The sequence below is a fragment of the Uloborus diversus genome, chromosome 2 (assembly GCF_026930045.1).
Source record: "Uloborus diversus isolate 005 chromosome 2, Udiv.v.3.1, whole genome shotgun sequence".
Classification (NCBI taxonomy): domain Eukaryota; kingdom Metazoa; phylum Arthropoda; class Arachnida; order Araneae; family Uloboridae; genus Uloborus; species Uloborus diversus.
The window spans coordinates 217,217,032-217,235,567 of record NC_072732.1 but is presented as its reverse complement, the minus strand read 5'-3'; the positions used below and the strand labels follow the sequence as shown (position 1 = coordinate 217,235,567).

Here is an 18,536-nt window from a genome sequence, read left to right as displayed (position 1 = left end):
ACCGAATTTTCATGATAACAGGCCGAGGACTGCTGATGGCCTTTGAAAAAAGTGAGAAAGGTGACAAATTTGAAAACAAAAGTGACTAAAAGGTGACCAAAAGCAATTTGTTAAGAACTCATAAAAACAGAAAAGGATTATCTCTTTTTACTGACTTTTACCAAAATAGCCTATATGCTTTTTGTAAAGATTTCTACAGTTTCACTTTCAATAGATGTTTTAATTTTTTTCCATTTTCTTGGTTTCTTCTTCACAATCCTTTCTTTTTTGCTCTTCTTTTTGCTTCTGTTTCAATTCCAAATCCTTTTTCCTTTTACATTCCTCCATGTATGTTGTGTAATTTGCGTGTGCTTGTTGTGCACATTTAATCATTTCTGGACCAATTGGTAAAGAAAACAAATGAGGATATTCTTTTACAGCATCTTTAACTATAAGTATGCTGTTTAAAAATCTTTCAGTCCTTGCTGTCTTATTTTCACCAAAAAAAGATGCTTTGAAATAGAAAATAGTCTTTCAATGTCAGCATTACCATGTGATAATGCAAGTGAAGCTTTTATCACCTTAGAAACATTGGTTGAGTCCTTTTTTGAAATGTGCTACTGCCAGTAGATATCAATGGTTTTGTTTTTGGATGCTTCATCATCTTTTTTGAGCTGCAAAAGTTTCCCTTCATCTTGCAACCTATCGAGCGGAACATTAAAAAACATGATTTTGGTAATCTTTATCAAATCCTTACAGCTTCTAGATTTACTTCTCTCTTTTGGATCCAAAAATTTAAAACTTTTCCGTAATCCATTTGATATGCAACTTTTTTCTATTACATACTTGCATGCAGTCACACAATGCTTTTTAACACCTCTTAAAAACTTAACCATTTCATTTTCTTTCAGTTTTGACAATTCATCTGTCACCTATCCACTAACAACAAGATCTTCAAGAGGTAGTCTGTTACCAACTGCAAACAGTTTATCCGTGTCTACGTTTGAAAAATCAACTTTCTTTATGACAAAGGCTTTTATAACTCGAGCCATAAAAATTTGAACAATGGTCTCTATTTCTTGGTACAATTTGTGTATCATAGGCACTTAGCATTGAAAGCGTTTCGTGAACTGCATAAAAAAAATCAGCAGATGAAAAGATAAAATGCAGCTCAGCTTTTATAGAATGTCTTTTTAAAACATTTGCAACAGCTTTATATGACCTGCATTGCATAGCTGAATTCTTTTTCAAAGGCACATGTTTAAAAAAATAATACTGAAGAGCATCCCACTGTTCCAGTAGTCTGTTTGCTGCAGGTCCAAGAGTAAGCCAATGGGTAGTTGTGTGTTTCAGGAACTTGTGATGAGGTGTATTTAGTTGAATTTGCACTTCTTCGAAGTCCTCCTAACGGGAAGGCCAACCATTAAAATAGCTATAAGTACTAAGAAGAAGTTCAGATGCTTCTTCACCTAAATACTGCAATGCTTTGACATACGCATTATGCGTTGTATGAATACTGCAAGTACCAATATTTATTAGGCTTTTTTCTCGTGTCCCAAGGATAATAGTGTCAAACAACCTAAAAACCTTTTTATTAACATAAGGACCATCCAAAGGAAAGCATGAGACATTTATTCATGGATAATTATTCTCGGTAAGTGCTTCACATAGCTTCTCAATCGAAATTTCACCGACTGCCTTGCCCAAGAAGAAAGTTTTGAGATACCTTGTTGTGATGCAACATTGGCTTTCAAATCAATATTTTGTTGTTCGTTGCAGTTCTTTTTTGTCTTTGACATTGGTAGTTTCACCAAAGCTCAAAGTATAATAGGATAAACATGCTTCTTTTAACATACATTCCCGAAAATAAGGAGCAAGTCCATCTGTAGAAAGGATAGAAAGACTGGTTCTGCTCATAGGGTGCAATTGCAAGCGATAGAAAAATTCCCCGATTTCCAGATAGCATAGCTATTTTTCTTAAACAACAACAAGGTGGGGGGGGGGGGGTGCATATTTAAGGCTATTTTTTAAATTAATTTCACTGTTAAAGCTACCATTCAGATACTTTTCAAAGATTTAATTATTTAAAAAAAAATTCCTAAGACGCATTTCAAAAAAGGTGAGAAAGGTGACAAAAGTTGCAAAAGGTGACTAAAAGTAACCAAATTTTCAAAAAGTGACTAAAGGTGAGAAAGGTGACTGACTCCTTGGCCTGTGTTAAGGTTTTCGTGTTAAAAGTATTTCACTGTATATAAAATTATTTAACAAATATAGTAATAGATTTAAATCCAAGAATCTTTTTTTTCTCTTTAAACTGGTAAATCATGATTTCGACCATGCTGATTTGAATCAAACAACCCTGTTAGACGCTTTTCAGGAGGGAATTGAAAAATAATTATCGATTCTTTTTTCAATCTCCCTCAAATGCTGATGTAACTGCTTCTTACATGAAAATATTGAAGATAAGATCTAAAGCTTTCAACAGAAATGAAAATAACGATAAAAATAACTTACTGATTTCCTTTTTTATGACCATGTTGTCCATGGCCACGTGAAGCACTAAGTCATTCTTCTCGTCTTCTTCTGCCAGTCTTCTGCAGACAAACATCAATTTTAATTAGAGTAGAGAAATCAAAATTCATTGTTTTATTACTACTCTTTTTGAAACAATTAAAAATAAAATTAACAAATAGAAACCATAACATTTCTTTTGATGTGCGAAACAATAGTCTTATTGTCAAAGAAAATTACCATAAAAATATCTCAGCATGGATATAAGTATAACTCATTTTCTTTCTTGTTCCAAATAAAAGGATTACAAATCAGGGCTGTATACGGGGGGGGGGGGCGCTTAGGGTTCAACCCCCCCCCAAAAAAAAGCTTGGTTTGAAATTTAAATGTTTGTTCATATTTAAAAATTTCCAAAAAATATTGTTTCAAAACTCAAATGTCCTTCATATGTATATTAATTGCATAAAACACTTTCATAATAGATAACCCAACGACTTAAACATGAACATTTGCACCAAATAGCGCAAAACTCGGCATGAAAGTTTTTAAACCCTCCCCGAAATTATTTTCTGGTTACGGCCTTGTCAGAAATCGAAACGAATATGGGTTATCTAAGGGAAAATTACCTCTGTATTAGATAGGATGAGATACTGATGAATTTTTACAAACAAATTTAACAACAATACAAATATCAATTAAAAATTACTCATACCTGTTTCAGGTTGCAAGGAACTCCTTTTTCAAAGGAAAAAAAAAAGCTAATGGATAGAAAGATACAACCAACATTTTAAACTTTTTCATCGAAAAACTAGTTACTGGAAAACCCAAAAGGCATGTCTGCAATTCTAATTGCTATTTGTGCAATATATATTAACATTTTCATAACTTGTTGCATCATCAATAGCTCAACAATCCTGGGTGGACTTGGGCTTTCTCAAGAAGAGACCATCCCTTCCTTCTGTGGGTCACACCTTTCCAGCCATTTACTTTGATTACGGCAAAGTGTTTTTTGGGAGGTCAGTCGCCCACCTCAGCCTGGGTTTGCTTTTTCTACCAGCAGTGTTAGTGCATGATAATGACAGTTTCAGAATTACAGATGAATACCTCCCCCAACCTTCTTTTCAACAAGGGGCCCTTTATTTAAGGCAGGCTTCCATCCCTTTATTTTAGGTAGGACACTTTCTTGCTAGATGTTATACTTATGTTGCAGAAAGTTACATTCATGCATTCTTAGTAAATTTATTTAATTTAAATTCTTGTTCAATCCTTAAAGATTTAAAAAAAAAAAATGTTACAAAGTATTGGAAAAATAGTTCCCCTACCAATTAATAGGAAACATTTGGCCCATAATGGCCGTTTATTGATCACTGCCAATTAATCAGTGCATCCAAAATTTCCACTAAACTGTTAAAAATGCTACAGAATTAAATGTATTAAAATATCAGAACTCATTCAACTTAAGGAAAAAAAAACAAAGAAGAAATCATTTCAGCAGGTTTCTTTGACACTCTGATAACCACAATTTAATACTTAAAAATTACTTACAGCAGAAGTATAGAACATAATTTCAAAAACTCACTTTAAAATTTGTACAACTGTATTGGGGCCATACCATTGGCCGATCTGCTTCTCCAGAAGGCTGCCTTCAATAGCTAAACAAGAGACAAAAATGATCAAAAGACAAGCCAAATCAAAAGCAATAATCAATGAAAAATAGAAAGCCCCATTATGAAAGAAACATTTTAAAAAAGTAGAATTTGTGCAATCTTTCCAACAACTATGCATGGTCAAGAATAGAATCTTCTAGTGATTAAATATATTTTCAATATTTTTCATCTTTATTATTCTTAAAATTGTAAAGGTAAAAATCGAGACTTGATGAAAAGTTGATTTGGCAGTATAACATTAAAAAAAAAAAAAACTGGAGCAGAAAGATGAGTTATAATTAAGATAAAAACTGCAAGTTCTATAAAGCGTATGAGTGTAATTGACTAATTTCAAAACATTAGAAAACAAACTAAGTTGCACATACAACGCTCCTAAATTGTGAGTAGTTGAGTTGGGTAAATGAACTTTATTCTGAGAAAAACCAGGCAAAAAATGTTTTAAAATTCAAATTTTTATAATTAATTCTTAACTAAATTATTTTAAATACCCAACCATAACTATACATAACTTTTCTGGATTCATACTTTAAAACAGAGAAAAGAATGGATATGCAATTACTTTAGTCTAAAAAAGGGTTACTTTTTTATTGGAAAAAAGGGGGGGGGGGGAGAAAAGATATGCAACAACCAGCACACACATCCAGCATCTGGTATTTATTCACTGGAATTTTGATGTCTTGAATTTCAATTATGTATTTTGCAATGATGATTGCGATAGGACCCTCCTCTTCGAGGGTTCTTATTTCTACAAATGGCTCCTATTGCAATCATCATTGCAAAAAACAACATTGGAGAATTCAAGACATCAAAATTCAAATGAATGCCAGAGGCTGGATGTTTAAAGAAGATGGTATTAATAAAATAGATCCTGGAGGACCTGGACAACATGGGGCCTCTGCCCCATGCCCAGCAGGAGGGGCATGTAGGCAGAAGCTGCTGGACAGTGCAGCTTGTGGAGGCCCAGAACAGAAGAGTGACCCCTACTGTCAACTTCTATCAAGTTAGGTCAATTAGCAATTTGTGATTACTCAAATAAAAATCCTAAAAACAATGCATATACAATATAAGCAATCTAAAATGAAGGTTACTTACCTATGCTGTGAATGGAATACCGGCACTCGGGCCTGTCATCAAACTGCTCCATGAGGGACAGGTAAGTCTGGTCTGGATCATCTGAGCACCACGTGAACTCTGGAGAGGAGAAATAAAATGGGTTATATCAGGACTAGAGCATGGGTGCTCCTATGCAAAATTTTAAGGGAGGGGGGGGGGGGGGAGACTCCAATTTTTTCCCTATGGTTTAGCTGAATATTTTACCAATGGAAATAGATTTTAGTACAGGTTAGAGTTGTTAAAATTTGAAATTTTCAATAATTTATTCATTAATGGCTGGAGAAGAAATGTTTTTACATTTTTGCGAAGAAAAAAAGACTAAAAGCAAGGAAGTTCTGATTTCTAGGGGGGAGGGGGGGGGGGCTTGAGCCACCACTTGCCTCCATATGGATGCCCATGGGCTAGGGAGTTTTATCTGACATACTGCATTTTATTTTCGAAACATGTCATGTTACGCAATAATGCATGGCATAAGTGCATAATGTTTTCATTTTATAGCTTAGTTAAAGCAATCAATGCACAGTTGAAACTTGATTTTAACTTTCTGTAGGAATGTGTTTAAGATATCTGAGGAACGGTTTTAAAATTCCATTCTAATGATAAGGAAATGTTTTGATTTCACATTCTTATCGTGTTTTATTTTCAGCAGAAACCAAATAAGCAAGCTAAAGAGCTAAAGTACAAGAAATTACAAAAAAAAATAAAAAAAAAAAAATAAAATAAAAAAAAATAAAATAAAAAAAAAATAAATAAAAAAATAAAAAATAAAAATTTGCAGATACTGGAGTTTACTTTTTCATGGCATGGCAGTACAGTTCAGTTGCAACTGTGTTCGTTAGATTACCACAATTTATCATACAATCTATGTGGGAGTTGAACATTTAATCAAAATCAAATGTTTAGTGTAATTATAGTTACGTTCTTGCAATTCTAATTTAAAATTATCTTTGTGGTGAACAGTAATGTTTTTTTTAAAGTTACAAATTTGATTTAGATAATCTGGAGAAGTGAGGGACAGCTAAACGAGGGTCTAGAGTACTTGATTTTTCAGTTAAGAACTTTTATTTATTTATCATGTGCGAATTTGCATCGGAAGGGTCAGGTTCAAAGAGCTAAGAAGAGGTTTAAAAACCATTGAAGCTAATCAAATGGCTTTAGAATGCTATCTAAACATTAACTTCATAAAAAAACTTGATTTTACAATTTTGTGAAAAAAAAAAAAAAAAAAAAGAGAGACACAGAAAAAGGAAATAAGTTAAAAAATTGTAAGTTCTTACTCGCCTCTGCCTAGATGTCGAACGATCAGTGCCTGTGCCATCAGCATCTGTCCACAGCGGTGCATGCAGCCCCATCCAGAATCAGAAGTCAAGCCGCTATCCCCTGGAAGAAAAAATACTATGAGTTCAAAACAAAATACAGACGATATCACAGACTGAGGGCCTTAACAGACTATTTTTACTGCTTGTGAGATTTAAAAGAAAATCTTAACTACCTAATCTAATTCATGTCTCAGAATTTTTGTAAGTCTATATGGTCCATATAACAAGAAGCTGCTTGGTTTTGATACAGAAAGACATTCTACCTTTTTGGCAAAGGTTCACCGAAAGGAGAAGGGTTGCTATCATGTGCAATATACCGACAGCCTGGACATCAGGGGACTGCAATTTTGTCTTTATGGGCTCATCAGTCTGGAATAGTAAAAAGCCAAGCTGGAGTCGGATGTCAGTCTTGCCATCAATTTACGAGTTGTACTGCACCATGGCTTCAAACTTTCCCTGGTGAGATAAATTTACTTTACCTGCCAGTTTGTTGGCACTCTCAGCTTCAACGAGATGATACCTGCCTCCAGCTCAGTTATTCCAGATTGACAAGTCCATAACAAGGTTGAAACTGCAGTCTCTAGATGTGATAGCCGTGCTGTCGGTATATTGCGAGTACTTCTGCCTCTGCCCCGAGGTACTTACTGCTTTAAAAGGCTGCAATAGTTAGGGCAAAGATAACTTGGCAATGTTGTGAATGCTAAGAGGAAGCTCATCATACCACAGCTGTGAAGGTTGAATTATGAAAATTAGGATGACTCTAGACAAAATTTGGGAGACTTTGCATCAAACAACACAAGTTTAAGGGCAAACCAATCTGTTATCTATTAAGCTAGTTGTTTTACTTGTTAGAATTATTTATGTAAATTAGATCTACACACGTGAACTAGTTTATGTACTGTAACCGCACCTAATGCGAATCTTGATCATTCATTGAATTTCTAAAATTTGCCAGTTATATAGATAAGTTGTAGTAGTGCATGAAGCTACGATAAATGTCGTGTCAACTAATAAAGAATTAACTTGAATGCATTTGTGAATTACTCAATAGTTATCATGAAACTTGACTACTTGAAGTTAAATTATATCATTTTTGGTGCCCAACGTGGGGCACGAATGCGAATGGAATAAATGAAGTTCAGAACAGTAGAAGTTGTAATTTGGAAGCAGGCGTATTGTTGAAAAACGCTGTCTTGAAGTATCGAATGAAGATTGAAATATCGCATTAAGTTGAATTTGACAACGGAATGAATAGATTTGTACATCATGGCAGTTTTCGTCCGTTTCGATAAAATTACACCTACAGAATTTTCTATCGTCTGGATAGTACTGGTGTGTGCGAGTTTTTCATAAAGGTAAGCGATTAAAAATGTCAGTAGAAGGTAATATAGTAAAGACAGCTGCTGAACTTAATAAATTTAAAGCTGCTAGAAAAACAATTCGGATTGCAGTAACTAAACTTGTAAATTGTATAGAATCAGGTCTGCAAAGTGAAACTTTTGATAGAAATGAAATTGAGGAAAATTTATTTTTGCTTAATGCTAAAGAATCAGAGTTAAAAATTCTTAATGAGCAGATATTTAATTGTTTTGTCGGGGAGGAAGCTGAAATAGAAAGGGAATATAATTCCGTGTTAGAGTATGAGGAAAAAATTAGTTTATGTCAATTTAGAACTAAAAAGAAATTAGATTCTATTTCAAATGCTGTACAAAATCAAAATCAATCCACTGGTGACCACATTGTTTCATGCAAAAATGAGGTAAAAAATAACATTCGTTTGCCTAAGATTTCAATTTCTAAATATTACGGAGATCCAAGCCATTTTTTGGAATTTTTTAATTCGTTTGAAAATGCTATCGGGAATAATTCTGAATTATCAAAGATTGAAAAATTTACTTATTTGAAATCGTTATTAGGAGGAGCTGCGTTAAATGCAGTATCTGGGTTCTCGCTTTCAGATGAGAATTATGACGCTTGTATAGGTTTGATTAAAGAAAGGTTTGGACGCGTAGATTTAGTTATTTCTTCCCACATGAATAATCTTCTTAATTTGGATCCTGTAAAGTATTCGTCTAATGTAAAAGCTTTAAGAACACTTTACGATTCTTGTGAAATAAACATAAGAAGTCTGAACTCATTGGGGATTGTTTCAGAATCGTATGGGAGTCTATTAGGACCAATTATTTTAAAATTGTTGCCTGATGATATGAATTTAGAATTTAATAGAAAACGTAATTCGAAAAAAACAGTATAACGTCACGGAGCTTTTGGATTTCATTAGATTAGAGGTAGAAAGTTTGGAAGCCTCGAATGTAATTATAAATTCAAAGAAAAGGAAATCAAATAGTGAGTTTGCGCAGAATAAAAATAATTACTCTAGAAGTGTTCCCACAACTTCGGCGCTAACCACAATGACTAATTCATACTGCTATTATTGTAATGAAAATACTCATGATGTTAGAAAATGTGAGAAAACAAATGAACAAAAAAGGATGATTCTAAAGAATCAAGGGCGTTGTTATAAATGTTTTAGAAAAGGGCACGTTTCGTTTAAATGTAGGGTAAAAATTCCACCTTGCAAAGTTTGTAACAGTGTAAATCACAATAAATTGTTCTGTAGGAAAATTGTTTCAGATTCTGAAGATAAAGAAAATGCGATTGCATCTTTGTCGCTGAATTCAAAGATAATTTCTGAAACTGCTGATAAAGGTATATATATGCAAACTTGTACTGTTCATGTTTCAGATAAAAATAGCTTGTTAAGTCGAATCACGCGCATTTTGCTTGATTCAGGATCACAAAAAACGTTCATTAAATCAGAATTAGCAAAGGAATTAAAATTAAAATGTATAAGAAGGGAAAAACTGTACATATATTCTTTTGGATACATTAAGGGTAAATTGAAAGAATATGATGTTGTCGAAGTTAAACTAAAAAGTATGCATGAACCTAATAGTTGTATAACAATTGAAGCCCTTGTAACAGATACAATTTCTGGAGCGCTTATAAAAGTACCCTCGAGAAGTATTTTAGAAAAGTTGAAAACGGAAAATTTACAATTAGCCGATAATGGCGAGTCCTCTGAAATAGAATTATTGCTGGGTTCTGATTCGTGTTGGGAAGTACAAACAGGGCAAAAGAAACGAATTAGTAAAAGGTTATTTGCAGTTTCTTCATTGTTTGGGTGGTCGTTAGTTGGAGCTTTCGGGGAAAATCAATCTAGTGCTTCTATGTTTACAATTGGTGCTACGCAATGTGAAAGCGAGGATCATAGCTCAATTAATGATAGTTTGAGAAAATTTTGGGCTTTAGATTATATGGGTTTGGAGGAAAAGATGATAAAAACGATGAATTGGTCATAAAAAAGTTTGAAAGTGAATTGAATTTCAAAAATGGGAGATATGAAGCTGGTTTGTTATGGAAGTCAAATCATGAACATTTGGCTAGTAACTTTGAAAATGCTAAACTGCGTCTTATGCATTTATCTAACAAATTAATTAATGATGAGTGGCTTAGGGAAAATTATGATAGTATCATAAATGATCAGTTAAGGAACAAAATAATTGAAGAATGTGGCGTTGAAAGTCACGATGGTAATACAATGTACTACATGCCGCATTCTCCGGTCGTAAGAAAAAATGCGTCAAAAACTAAAGTCCGTATAGTGTATGATGCGTCATCAAAAGTTAATGATGAGGTATCTTTCAACCAATGTTTGATACCTGGCCCAAATTTAAACCCTTCAATTTTAGATTTGATATTGTGTTTCAGGCAGCTTAAATATGCATTTTCGGCAGATATCGAAAAGGCCTTTCATCAAATTGGGATTGTAGAAACTGATAGGGACGCATTGCGTTTTTTGTATTTTGACAATGAATTAAATATAAAACATTATCGTATGACTCGTGCTCCGTTTGGAGTTGCTTGTAGCAGTTTTATTCTCGCATGTACTATAAAACATCACATAAAGAAATTGTCAGTGGAAAATCCAGAGATTTTTAAGATGTTAAATAATTTTATTTATGTAGATGACATTTTTTACGGTTCAGATTCCGTAGAACATGCCTTCAAGTTAAGCACTGAAGCTTAAAACGTACTTAAAGAAGCGGGAATGAATTTGCGTCAATTTAGTACAAATTCAGAAGAGCTTGAAAAAATCTGGGATAAGAATGGAATTGTTGAGGTACAAAAAGAGCACAATGATACTTTAAAGGTACTAGGACTTAACTGGTGTAATAGTAAAGATGTATTGTTTTTAAAAATAGATAAGTTGTCTGAAACACTAAATAAATGTAGAATAATCACAAAAAGAAACATATTAAAAGTAACCGCTACTATTTTTGATCCGGTAGGATTTATTTCACCTTTTGTATTGAGAGCGAAATTAATAATGCAAAATCTTTGGCAGTTGGGTTTAGAACTTGACGATGAAGTTCCAATTGAATGCAAACAAATGTGGTCCGAGTGGTGCGATGAAATAGAAACTCTAAAGAAATTCGAAATTTGCCGCAAATATTTTCCTTGCGAACTAAATCGTAATAAGAATAAAGAATTGCATATATTTGGTGATGCACCAATAAAAGCTTACGGTTCAGTAGCGTATTTAAGATCGGTTGAGGACTGTACTGTAGCATTTGTTATGGCAAAATCTAAAATTGCGCCAATTAAACAAAAACTCACACTACCAACACTAGAATTGTTAGCTGCATTAACGACATCAAAACTCGCAAAGTATCTAAAAGATTTGTTTTCCATTCAAGAAGAAAACATTTACTTGTGGACTGATAGTCAGATCGTAATACATTGGATTCGAAGTGCCCCTGAGCGATGGAAATTATTTGTCAAGAATAGAGTATCCGAAATACAATCTTTAATAAAATTTAATGCATGGGGACATTGCAGTGGATCCGACAATCCAAGTGATATATTGTCACGTGGGTGTTCTGCTGAACATTTATTGTCATCAAAATTATGGAAATCCGGACCAGATTGGTTGTCCAAATCAAAAAACAATTGGCCCAAGAAAATGCCATTGACATCTGGGCTTTCTGATGTGGAGCTAGAAAAGAACAGTGGCGGATCACCGCATAGGCGCATGAGGCGATAGCTGGGGCCTCCAGCAAAGCAGGGGGCCTCGGAGCTGCCAAGTGTCACACCCTCAAAATTATGGTTTTCCATGATAAATCCTCAAAACTCATGGAAATTGATAGATAATCATGGATTTTAGGCGCGGGATGATTGCTCATTGCTCCCAATAGAGATAGGGCCCCCTGAGTCTTAAGGGGCCCCAGGTTTCAGGTGCCTTTGTTTAGATTTCCCCAAGAGTTTGGATTTTCCTCATTCTTCCCAGAATTTCAGTACAAAATAGTATGTTTTTAAATACTTCACAAAACTATTTAGTACTTTCCGATAAAATGCAGTTAGTCTTGCTAGAATGATTTTTACCGTTCCAAGCAGTTTTTTGGCCGAGTACTCCGTACACTCGACCACTTACTACTCGGCTGAATAAAGAATATTCATCTTGTTCAAAAAAAAAAAAAAAAAAAAAACACTATTGATCACGAAGATATTTGCTTTAATTGGAATAGCCAAGGACAGGCCCGGATCTGCCCCGCAGATCCCGCAGCGCGGGGGGCCCACCTCCGTAAGGGGCCCAACGACCCAAGAAATTGAAGGAAAAATTTCAAAAAAAGAAAAAAAAAATAGCACTAAGGCTTATTAACATTACAAATATACACTGCTGACCTCTAGAGAGGGGCCCTACAGATTTTGATGCAGGGAGGCCCAAAATTTATAGCTCAGGGCCTGGCCAAGAACGTGCCTAGAGGGGGTTAAACCCCCCCCCCCAAACAAACGATAACCAGTCGTTATTTGTCGCAGCATTATATCAGTCCTCAAAATATCCCAGTCGTCATTTGTGAGATTATGCCCGAGTCGGTGTTTTTAAGGCAAGTAGGACTTTTATTAAATGGGATGTAACCAGGGGCGGCAAATAGGGGGGTCGAGAGGGGGCGGTCGCACCCCCATATTTTTTGAGAGGAATGATAAAAAATGAGCACATTCAATTTACATAAATCCCAAATTAATGTTCAAGAAAAACAATGTTGCTGGTTCTTTGTAATGGTTGATGAAAACTCGACACATTTCCAGACATGAGCAATTGTTTTCCGTTTTTTAAATTATTAGAAATGTATCAAGCCTTTACTGGCCTTTTCAGAACAGAAAAAAATTAACCAAAGATTCTTCATCAGTTTAACTAAAGACGTAATTTCCTCATATAGGCTAAATATCTCGTTCTTGTGTGCTCTGTGTAACAATAGTTATGAGAGGCCCGTGCAGTGGTACGGTTGTATGATTTTCACAGGAAAATGCCTCAGTATTTTACATTCATTGTTACCCTCATATTTTAAGTGCGTCTATTTAATGAGTGTTCATCACTTTCTTCTTCTAGAAACACATTTCAGCTGCTCAATGCATCGTACGCTTTCATACTCTTTAAAAATACATACTATTTTTGAAAAAAAAAAATCTCACATCAACAAATATATTTTCTGGGGTTCTAACTATACTATTTCTCCCCATATCATGATTAATTGCCGTTAGCCAATATGTGTTTTGTTCTATACTAAGATAATTCATATTTAAGAAACTCGACCCTCCAAATAAAATGCTGAAATGCCACCCCTGGATGTAACTCGACGTAATTCGACCTCTTTGAATGGTCACTTTTCTTGACGAACAATTATATTGCCCTTCCTTATCTAGAAGGGAGCCTAAGGGAGCAGACAGATCTGTGGGGGGTCCAGATCGAAGCCATCGGCACAATGGCACAGCTGTGTTTTCTTTCTTTACTTTTTGCAAAGTTTCCCGCTTTCCCACCAGTAACCAACCCGTAACAAAATAGCTTTATGACGTATTTAGTTAAATAAGTAATTTGGAAAAGGCAGGAATTTTTTCTTTTTTTGGAAGAAAAACGAAGAACGTTCGTCATTCGCTGTTTTGATTCACTCGTGCTCGTGAACGTGCTTTTGCTCTGTCTTCAATCAACGACAAAGACCATTCTTTTTGAGATAAGTTTGATGATATGTTTTAACAACTTTAATTTTTAGAATAATGACTGCTATCATGGTGTTAAACGATGATATGGTGTTTTGAACAAATAGGTTTAATGGTACAAAGGTATAGCTTTTGGGAAAAAAAAATATACTGTTCATTCTTCTTTAAATTATATTTCCATTACAGAGAAAGGGAACATCTGTTAATTCATTGCAAAAACGCTTTATAAAATTACTATAAAAATTTTAAATGCCTCTGCTGCGAAAGTAGTTGATTTTGAGTGTTCTCCTTCTTTCACTGGTGCCATTTGTTTGTAATACATATTACAATTTCTACATCATAAAGATTGATTTACTCATTAAAGGCAAAAGTTTTATAAACTGTAGTTGGGGAAAACCTAACCTTACAGCGTCGCAATGCTATAATTAAGAATTAGACCTGCGTAACTTTCACAATGCTACCAGGTTAGGTTTTCCCCAACTATAGAAGTGCTTAAGTTTCATTTTCAGGAGTGTACATATGCCATATTCTACACAGGCAAAGAGCGTGTTTTAATGCTTCGAAAAAAAAAATGATGGTAATGGTTTAAAAATTTTATTTTAAAAACATAGACTTTTAGATTTACTTGAAAACTTCTGAAGAATAAGGATTTTCGAATTTTGAATTTCAGAAGAAAATAAACAATTTCAGGAAAATACTGTTAAAAAATCTGGATACTCAGGAATTCTGATGTTTCTTTCATATTTTCTTCATTCTGTAAACGTACTACAAAAGAAATTCATCATCCAACTGAAGTCGAAAAATAAATAAATAAATGAAGGAACGAATATAAAAGGGCTTCATTGATGACTTATTAAATGACCCTCGAAAAATGTACTGGTTACAAAATATGGTCTTAAGAATCGCCTTTTTAAGACTTAAATTTCAGGAAATATTCGAGCAAGGGTCCCCGAACTCCTTTAATATTATAAAAAAATCAAGTTTTTTAAACTACACTTAAAAAAACTTAATTGGAATAGCCCCTGAGTAAAAAAAAAAAAAAAAAAAATGCTGAAGCTTAGGACCATAATTTTTGAACAAATTTTCACGGAAGCACCTCTTTCTTGAAAAATTGTTTATCATGTAAAGTTTGTCTACAATTGCGTTTTTGAAACTTCAATTTCGAAAATTGGAAAAGGGGGGGGGGGGGGAGAAAGAGAGAGAGGAATTGATTTCGATCTATTTTTAAAAAAGATTGATCGGGGGCACTCCCTTGGCTCCATCCCTTACCCTAACGTTGATAAATATGGCCTATAATCGCGTTTGTAAGGCTTCAATTTCTACTACTTTCCGCTGAAACACCTGCACCTTTTTGTTCCCAAACATCAGCAAAGAAAGTCTAAAATAACGTTTTTAAAACTTCAAGTTTCAAAATTTTTTCCGGGGGAGAACCCCCGGACCCCCCTTCACTTCTCAGATGACAGGTTTTCTCTTTTCTTTTTTTTTGTTAAGTGTCCCGCCCTCCAAAGACTTTTTTCTGGTTGCGCCACTAAATTACACTTGCGTTGGAAAACCGGGTAAAGCTGGGATTTTGCTAAATGCCAGAAATCGGGGCTCGGTGGAAATCTCCCCTTGCACTGACTAAGTTACAAAAAAACATAGTTTTTTTTTTTTTTGTCAGAAATGTCGTTTTTTCCCTTTTGAATAAGAATGTAACTGCGCCCCCACCTCTTCCAAAACTTGTCTTTTATCATATGTATATATATATATATATATATATATATATATATATATATATATATATATATATATATATATATATATATATAATTTTCTGTATGGTTAATATTAATAAACTATATCGTTTTTGTTGTGTCAATAGAGGGCCTCTGGATAAGGCTGCGCCTGGGGCCTCACAATCCCATGATCCGCCACTGGAAAAGAAGAAATGTGTTGCTGAAAATACAGTTCTACCTTCTGTTGCGGTGAATTCTGACAGTCTTCTCAATCTTGAAAAGTATAGTAAACTAAGTCGAGCTGTTAGGGTGGCCGCATGGATACAAAGATTTATTTATAATGTAAGGTGTAAAGCTGACAAGAAAAAAGGTCCCTTAAGAGCTGAAGAACTTTTCGCTGCAGAGTTAAGTTTGATAAAGGAAATTCAACATGAGCATTTTAGTGACAAAATTACTTGTTTAAAACAAGAACATCAAATTAGTAGAAATTCTAAAATTCGTGAATTGAATCCATTCCTCAGTGAAGACGGGATATTGTTAGTAGGAGGCCGACTACAAAAATCGACTTTGAGTTTTTACGAAAAACATCCAATTATTATTCCATCAAAAACTCATTTTACTGAAATCTTGGTGCGAGATGCACATGAAAAAGTTTTCCATTCGGGAATTGCAGGTACTCTTGGGTACCTTCGGGAAAAATATTGGATAGTTAGAGGACGGCAGAATGTGAAACGTATTATAGGAAAATGTATCATCTGCCAGCGGTTTAATTCCAGACCAATGCAGCAAGACATAGCCCCTTTGCCGTCTGCCAGAATCGAAAAATCAAATCCGTTCGATGTAATCGGCGTGGACTATGCTGGACCTCTGTTTGTTAAAAACGAAGATACGAAGTATTATATTCTTCTGATTACCTGTGCGGTGACTAGAGGTATTCATCTGTAATTAACTAAAAACTTGACTACGGAATCTTTCTTGCAAGCTTTCCGTAGATTCGTGTCAAGAAAAGGATTATGCTCTGTTATCTATTCTGATAATGCAAGAACATTCAAGGCAGCTGATGTAGAACTTAAAAAGATGTGGCAAGTATTAAATCATCCTGACGTAAAGAACTTTTATGCCGCAAAAGGTATACAGTGGAGATACATCGTAGAAAAAGGAGCATGGTGGGGTGGCTTCTATGAGAGACTTGTACGATCAGTCAAGACTATGCTAAGAAAAACACTTGGTCGCTCCTCACTGCATGCCGACGAGTTGGAAACTGTTTTGATTGAAATAGAATCGGTGATAAACCACAGACCTCTGACGTACATTGAGGATGATCAACATGAATACCAGGTATTATCACCTGCTCATTTTCTTTTAGGAAATAAACCATTAAATTTGCCTCCAGTGAAATATACAGACTTTGTGCCTACTAGTAATAGGAAAATTATATGTAAAATGTATCAATATCGTGAAAGACTTTTAAATAGATTTTGGAAGTTGTTCTACAAAGACTATTTGTTGCAATTAAAATCGGTAAACGGTGCGAAAAACCACAAAACTAAAACAGAACTAAACGTGAATGATATTGTTGTAATAAGAGAAGAACTTTTACCGCGTAACATGTGGAGATTAGGAAAGGTTATTAAGACTTTTACTGGAAGAGATGGATTAATTCGCAGTTGCGAAATTAAAACGGAAAGAGGCATATTAAAAAGGCCAGTTCAGTTGCTGGTTAAGTTAGAATGTGAATGAGTTGTTACATGTATTTAAAATTGTAAATTATTGTGAACATTTGTTTTTAATTGTTGTATAAAGTTAAAAGTTTACTAATATTTGATATTCTTACTGACAAGTTTATGCTATAAAAAAAAATGTTTACTAATATTGTTGTTTAAACTAAATTTTGAACTTTTTTCAATTTCGTTAATTTGAATTGTTTGATAAATTCTGATAAAATTTGAAAAAAATTAAATGTAAAAATTTCTTCATTTAAAGTTATTTTTTGAAGGTATTTTGAGATATTTCTGAGAAGTTTGGTAAGTAATTCTTTGAAAAAAAAAAAGACAATTGAAATTGTTTAAAAATATTTGATTTTGAGCATCTTGAAGCTCTAATATGAAAGTTATTGGGTTCTTGGTGTTCTGAACATTCTGTTCAGCCGGGCCCAGTGTGTTAGAATTATTTATGTAAATTAGATCTACACACGTGAACTAGTTTATGTACTGTAACTGCACCTAATGCGAATCTTGATCATTCATTGAATTTCTAAAATTTGCCAGTTATATAGATAAGTTGTAGTAGTGCATGAAGCTACAATAAATGTCGTGTCAACTAATAAAGAATTAACTTGAATGCATTTGTGAATTACTCAATAGTTATCATGAAACTTGACTACTTGAAGTTGAATTATATCATTACTTTCAGGTTAGTATTTTTGTTTCAAACCCACTTTTTATTATTACATCAGTTTACACCATCCCTCTAATAATTTAAATACATAATTAAAAAAAATTTATTGGACAGAACTGCTCACTTGAGAACAAAGCACAAAATTAGAATCAAATCACGTAATTCCATACGGCATGGACCAATCACAACCTCCAAGCAGAGGCACTGACATAAAACCTTGGCTAAAATTCAAAAATAAAAGTGAAATGATTTCTATGACTAACCAATGGCTGAAAACTGCTTTCTGTAGGTAAACCAAGGCTTGCTCACTATGTCTTCATTTAGTTTCTCAAACTCATCACCTGAAATAGCCACACAAACAAAAAAAAAAAAAAAAAAAAAAAAAATCAGTAAAATCTCATTGTTACAAAATCATTCAAGTTGTACAAAGAAGACATACTTTTTATGAAACGCAAAAAAAAAAGCACCTTGAACAAAAGTTCTAAAAAAATTAAGAAAATAAATTATTATTAAGAATTTAGATAAACTTATAAAATTCAAAGCAGGATATTAAATGAGAAGTTTTAGAGCATAGAAAGATACAAAAAGTTGACCTTGTAAAATACACAATAGCTATTTTTTCTCCCTCATACAAAAAATAAATAAATTTAAAAAAAAATAAAAATAAATAAGTTTTTTTTCTTTATAAAAATTTATCAGTTAAAGAATTTTCTTCCATCAGAATGCCAGGTTTTGACAATTAATAAAACCAGGAATTTCTGGATAACTCCATAAAAGTT

The 18,536-nt window shown here is 33.8% G+C and overlaps 1 protein-coding gene across 1 annotated transcript in view; it reads right to left on the bottom strand.

Moving 5' to 3' along the window:
- LOC129217683 (cysteine protease ATG4B-like) overlaps positions 1–18,536 on the bottom strand; it is a 36,541-nt gene that overhangs the window by 12,230 nt on the left and 5,775 nt on the right. Inside the window, exons 3-7 of the mRNA XM_054852017.1 lie at positions 18,021–18,098; positions 6,552–6,650; positions 5,250–5,348; positions 4,070–4,142; positions 2,494–2,573 (exon numbers count right to left, since the gene is read on the bottom strand). Coding sequence (XP_054707992.1) covers positions 2,494–2,573; positions 4,070–4,142; positions 5,250–5,348; positions 6,552–6,650; positions 18,021–18,098 — 429 coding nt within the window. The remainder of the gene's footprint in view (positions 1–2,493; positions 2,574–4,069; positions 4,143–5,249; positions 5,349–6,551; positions 6,651–18,020; positions 18,099–18,536) is intronic.